This window comes from Camarhynchus parvulus, chromosome 3 (genome assembly GCF_901933205.1).
Source record: "Camarhynchus parvulus chromosome 3, STF_HiC, whole genome shotgun sequence".
In the NCBI taxonomy this organism is placed as follows: domain Eukaryota; kingdom Metazoa; phylum Chordata; class Aves; order Passeriformes; family Thraupidae; genus Camarhynchus; species Camarhynchus parvulus.
Genome location: NC_044573.1, coordinates 69251764 through 69257763, shown reverse-complemented (window position 1 = coordinate 69257763; position 6000 = coordinate 69251764). Strand labels below are relative to the sequence as shown.

The following is a 6000-nucleotide window of genomic DNA, read 5'->3' as shown; positions in this document are numbered from 1 at the left end:
CCACTGTGTAGTTCAGAGCCCTGAGAAATGAAGCTCTGACTCAGATTTTTCCTCTGAGAAATCCTTTCTCTCATGCTCCAGGTCTCAAGTGACTGCAGCAGGAATTTAGGGAGATTAGCTTTGGTAAACTAACACTGGTCTTTATGAATACTTTCCTTCTCCTCAGGGAAAATATTGCCCAAACTATCATTTCTGCTAGTGCTAAGAACAAAAAAGGCCATTTTAAAGCATCTCAAGTAAAGGAAATTTTTTAATAAACACAAAATTTCTCTGTTTCTTCTTCCTTTCAGTACTTAGAATATTTGCCCAAGTCTAATGCACTATTTTGGTCAGGATGGAAAGAACTGTACATTGTACATAGGAAAAGGGAGTAAAATAAACCTGTCACCATATTTTAATTCATTTACAGAAAGAGGAACTTGAGCCAGTAGGGTTGTTTGTCACCAGGTTTTCATTTGCTGTAGGTGAGATGATCCCTCAAGCTTCCAGCTGGGTTTCGTTCATGGCTGTGGAGTCCCTGTGTGCAGATATTGTGTATGTCCTGTGGGCAGAGAGGGTACAATGGTCATTTTGCCACACCAAGATGGAAATTAAGTTCCTACTTCTGGGAAGTGATTCCTCCAGATCGTTTTGTTCACTGCACAGGCCTAGAGAAGCCAGCTTGTATTCAGCTTGAGGGACTGGGTAAGACCTTCAGATGCTAAACACAAATCCAGCTACCAAAAATCCACAGAAGGCTCTTTGAATTTGTGTCCCATTTGACTAAAACTGCAGCAGGGATTTTGGCACACTATAAATTCAACACCTCAGACATTTACAACATATATAAACTCTGCATGTTCTGCAGATGAAATAAATCTCAGTGTAAGATTATGGATCTGCTGCAAGAAGTTGTGTAAGCTCAAGATTGACTCACTGAGCTACACACCAAAAATGCTGAAATTTGTAGGGGAATAATATGAATTGTCCTTCATGTTCAATAATAAAATTGTCCTTCATGTTTCTATCAAGGCACATATGCTTTAGGCCTTTGGAGCAAATTACTGGAATTGTATTGTTTCACAGTCACTTATGTGTGCCATGATGTTTGTGACAGTCTACCCTGTCAGATTAACATCCACTGTTATCTCGTTGTTCAACCACAAAAGTAAGGCACTTGTCTGGCATAATACAGAACTATACTTTTCCTCCAAGTGCATAATTAGTGTTTTCAGGAATTCCACAGGTGTGCAGCACAAACTTGGCTTAAGGGTTGTAAGTTAAAAAAAAGGAGACTTTCTTATGAGATAATTACACTTTGATTTGTCTGGTTTGAGGTGGGTTTTTTTGGTATGAATGATACCTGGAGGCTCACTGAAGAATTATTGTCTCTCCCTGTTGATTCCGTGGCTGAAATGTATAGTATTAACAGGTTAATTATGGAAGGAATTAACACAATTCTCTTCCATTTGCTTCACTGGCAATAGCGGTCATCAACACCTTCTAGAGGAAAATCATATGATGATGTGAAAGAAAAGGATTAGGAAGACAGGATTGATCCAAAACCCATTAAAACCAATAGGACTTTTTTTCCAAACTATATCAATGGAGTTGCAGCTGGACCTAGAAGGACTGTCTTCTTTCTTGTCCTTATACACCTACAGTCACTTTACAAATTCTCATGGCAAGAAAAATCCCAAATCAAAATGGTCATGGTCAAACACAAGAAATAAGATTCAGTGAGCTGTGATTCTTGTAAGATCTTATTTTGGTACTTTTTGGAAAATGATGTTCTTAAAGGTATCCCACTCCCCAAAGAAGAAATTACCTTGATTTCTTCAAAGAGCTCTTGGCCTTCAGCCCTCCCGGTCGGCAGCAGGCAAACTTGCAATCAATGACCTGGTAAATGATGGGGTTGTACATGGCCGCTGACTTTGCCAGCAGTGTTGGGATCACTGAGAACTGGATGGGGACCGAGTCAGGCCGTCCAAAGGCTGACCAGACAGAGACCACGGCGTAAGGGATCCAGGCAATGAGGAACCCTGCGCAGATCAACATTGCCACCTTGTGAGAGCAGAAAAGAGACAGCAGGGTTTATCCAGAACAGTCAGACACTGGCAGAGCAGCACAGAGCTAGGCAGAGTGCAAGGGAGTTACATTCCACTGAATGGAAATGAAAAATTATAACTTGCTTTTTCATGTAAATTTGCAATATGAACAAAATCTGCCTCTTTATCTCTTGCCTGTTTCTTTTGCCTGACACAGAGTAGTTAATGAGTCTGCTATCAAACCTTTAAAAATACAGTAAAGTCTGGCTAAATATGAGGAAACTAAATGAGATTTCAAAAAATAATAATAGCTTGATGTTGAATTCAAATTATTTAAAGAGAGGATTCCCTTCAAAACACAGAATCTCCTTTTTAGGAGATTAGCAGAGTGCGAAGGTTCTTGAAAAAATTCTTTTGAAAACTGGGAATTTAACTGAGAGTGAGAATGCTAGTAAAATGTCTAGATTTATTCCTCCTAACCCAAATCATGGATTTTTCACTCCATTAGAATATGTAAATACTTTAAAAAACAAATTTATGTTAAATATTTTAGTTCTGATAAATGAGTTCCTGGCAAATTAGTAAGTGACCTCGTTATAATGTAACAAAATTTAACCATAAATAAATTTAGTATAAATACCAAAGAAAAATTGTTTGGGGCCAAAATCTGTGATTTGCATACTTTACTTGAACTAGCCTGTCTGCACTCAGTCACAGCCTGATATCACTTCAAATGATGCCATGCCATCATATATCCTGAAAAACATCTGCCTTTATGCTGCTGCCATTGACAGATCAGTGCTGCACCCACACTGGCAGCAGCACATGTGCACTCATTTGGAATAAGGCGATTAGCAGGATTAGAATACAAAAAAAAAGTCACCAGAAGGCACAAGGGGTTTGGACATTGCATAACCTTTCCTGCAGCCTGCTCTTTTTGTTGTCTGTCACTGAAGGAATGGTGCAGGTGAGCCAAGGATTTCAAACACAGCCTGTTTGTGCTGTGGAGTCAAATGGGTTGTAAGGGAAATGAATTTTCCATATTTATATTTACCCCAACAATATGTTCTCCAGTGTAGATCCAAGACAGGAGGGAAAATTACTGGTGCTGCAACTCAGGTAACATTGAATTTTACATGATCCTTCCAATATGCAAAAAAAAAAAAAAACCAAACCTGCAGCCTCAAATCAAAAGTTTCCATTGCTCTTCAAAGGAAATTTGCTGAATAACCACCAAAAAACATAACAATTGGAAGCATCCTTTTGAAAGGCAAGTGAAGTTGTACCAGCTGTACTGGCAGCACTGGCTGGGCAGGTACGTAGCTGAGATTTTCAGATATGTTTAGGCATAATGCCCCTTATTGCTGCATGTTATATAACTCTCAGTTCAACTCAGAAAAATTGTAATAAAATTTGATCAGCCAAGCAAAACTTGCTGCTTGTCTCGCTCTTGGCACATCTTACAGAGGCTGGTGAATCTTTTACAGCTAAGGAATCTGATTTTGTTCAATACAAGCCTTTATTTTGAGAGATTTCCTGGCACAATAACCAGTAAGGATCATGGCTGTCACTACTGCCAAACAGAAAATAGATTCAATCAGAAAGGGAAAACAGGATATGGTCTGAGATGGAAAATTAATTTTAGCAATTCAGTGCATTTTTATCAGCAGTTCATGGCTGAGTCTAACTGATAAATTATTTGCATAAAAACAATTGCAGTGTCACAGGACCAATTTTGGTTTATATCTTCATTAACAGAGGAACGTAAACAGTCTGAAAGTTTTATTTCCCTGCTACAATAATCTGCTCTCTGTTTGTTTTCTGTTATAATTCCTATGCACATCAAACACCTTAAATTACTGTTTACAACAGTTTCTGAAAGCAAATGGTGTTTTATGGAGGGGAGCAGGGCCACAGGGAAATTATATGACTTTTAAGGGCATAGGGGAAAGCTGTGGCAGAGCTTCAGAGTGGATCATGATCTCAGGGACCCAAGTGCCCTAATCTCTGAATTATGTTTCCACCCCTCATCTTGACAGTAACAGAGGAGAAAGCTACAAAAACCACCTTCAGAACATTGTGTTATCTCCAAACCTGCTTCTATGACCCAACACAGCAAACTGAGGAAAATGTTCCTACCTACCTTAGTCAGCTTCATTTCAAGTATGTGGCTGTTCTGAATCCTGGTATCGTAGTGAGCAACTTCTTTGGTGGATGATTTGACTTTTAAAATTATTTTGACGTAGGAAAACACAATCACTGCAGTTGGGAACAGGAGGCAGAAGAAAAGGATGCTCAGAACAAAAACCTGTCCAGTCACTGAAGCCTGTGCCAGCCACCAGTCCAGAGTGCAGGAAGTCCCAAAGGGCTCGGGGGCGTAGTTCCCCACCCCAGCAAAAGGCACTGTAGCCCAGAACGTAGCATAGGCCCAGATTATTGCCAGGCAGATAAATGCATGGTGTCTCTTAAGCCAGGTACCTGGAGGAAAATTCAAGAGTTACAAGTTCACATCCAGATGTGTTTGGCACCATGGAATTTGTTGTGTCACGTGGAAGGGTTCAAGGCCAGGCTGGATGTGGCTGTGAGCAATCTGCTCTCCTGGAAGCTGTCCCTGTGGGGTCTTTGGAACTGGATGGTCTTTGAAGTCCCTTCCAACCCAAACCATTCTATGATTCTGTGAAATATGAGGTTTTTTATTGTTTGACAACTCCATCATGTTCATCTTGGCTCTTTCCAGGTGTCCATAGTGACCCTGAGCTCACCTTGTGCCTCATGAAGACAAAGGCACACTCACATGGAAGCCTCCACCCATCCTTATTTCAGAATTTTGCTTTAATTTGTGATGAATTACAACTGAGAAGAGTCCAAACTAAAGAAATCCAAACAACCAGCCCAACAACAGTCAGAGGAATCTTGTCCAGTAATTTCAATTCTCTAATGTAACTTAGCTTTTTTCCTACTCTTTTTCTCCTATGTTGCCTGACTAAAGCTCAAACTCTGTGACTGAAAAACAAGGATTTACAGTGGAAATAAGATATCTAAGATTTAATTTTACTTTCTCATTCTTTTCCAGGACAGAAAATCACCATGTGTGTCCTGTCAGAAGTATCTGTAATATGTGTTTTCAAATGTCCTTGCCTTTTTAAATGCAAATAGAACTCCTGGAGATCAGAACCTTGCCTCTCTGCTCATCTTGCATACAGCTCTAATTCATCTAGAAAAAGTTTCACTTTGCACGGTTTTCATCACCATCTACATGTTCAACATGTAGGACTCAGATACGACTAACAAATTTAAATCTTTCATTTTTGCAGAAACTTGCAATATGGTGTAACATAACATATAACATCATACATCTCCTTTCATCTTGGAACCCCCAACTTGCTTGTAGTTTCTGACTCACAGGGGATTTTTCACTCACTTCACACTAACATTAAGGAGATTTCTTCAGGGTTTCAGGGTGATTTAAAATAAAACCAAAGCAAAGAAACACCTTTAATTTGGATGTGTCCCTTTCCAGCTGATTTTACATGTCGGGATCACTGGAAGGAAAATGAACATTGCCTGACAAATGATGTATTCATATATGATGGCTGAGAGACAGAAAGGTGCTTTGTTGTGTTCAGGAGTGGAAAAACAAAGCAACAATAGCATAACTATTAAAAGAGAAACATTTTTTAACCACCTAGACTGAGCATGATAAACATGTTTGTTTATTGCTCTCCATCATTTTGTATGGACCACCATGATCAGAGCCCTTGAGAATAAAGGCTTTGAAGAGTTTCTCTCCCATGAACTAAGATGACCACAGCTGGTGGCACAAATACAGCGAGCCATGAAATATTCACTTCAGCTCTCCAAGTCTGTGAAAAATTGTCTGTGATTTGGGTTGCCACTGAATTATTTTGATAAGACTTCAATAGAAAAAACTGAATCCTGCTTAATATTATTGGTGTATCTAACACTCAGCTTA

General features: G+C 39.4%; 1 protein-coding gene across 1 annotated transcript in view; it reads right to left on the bottom strand.

The window, feature by feature from the left end:
- Positions 1-221: 221 nt before the first annotated feature.
- The window catches only part of OPN5 (opsin 5), a 28354-nt gene continuing 22575 nt past the window's right edge, over positions 222-6000 (bottom strand). The window contains exons 5-7 of the mRNA XM_030945822.1: positions 4171-4505; positions 1808-2043; positions 222-541 (exon numbers count right to left, since the gene is read on the bottom strand). Of these exons, the coding sequence (XP_030801682.1) occupies positions 478-541; positions 1808-2043; positions 4171-4505 (635 nt within the window). The 3' untranslated portion in view covers positions 222-477. The remainder of the gene's footprint in view (positions 542-1807; positions 2044-4170; positions 4506-6000) is intronic.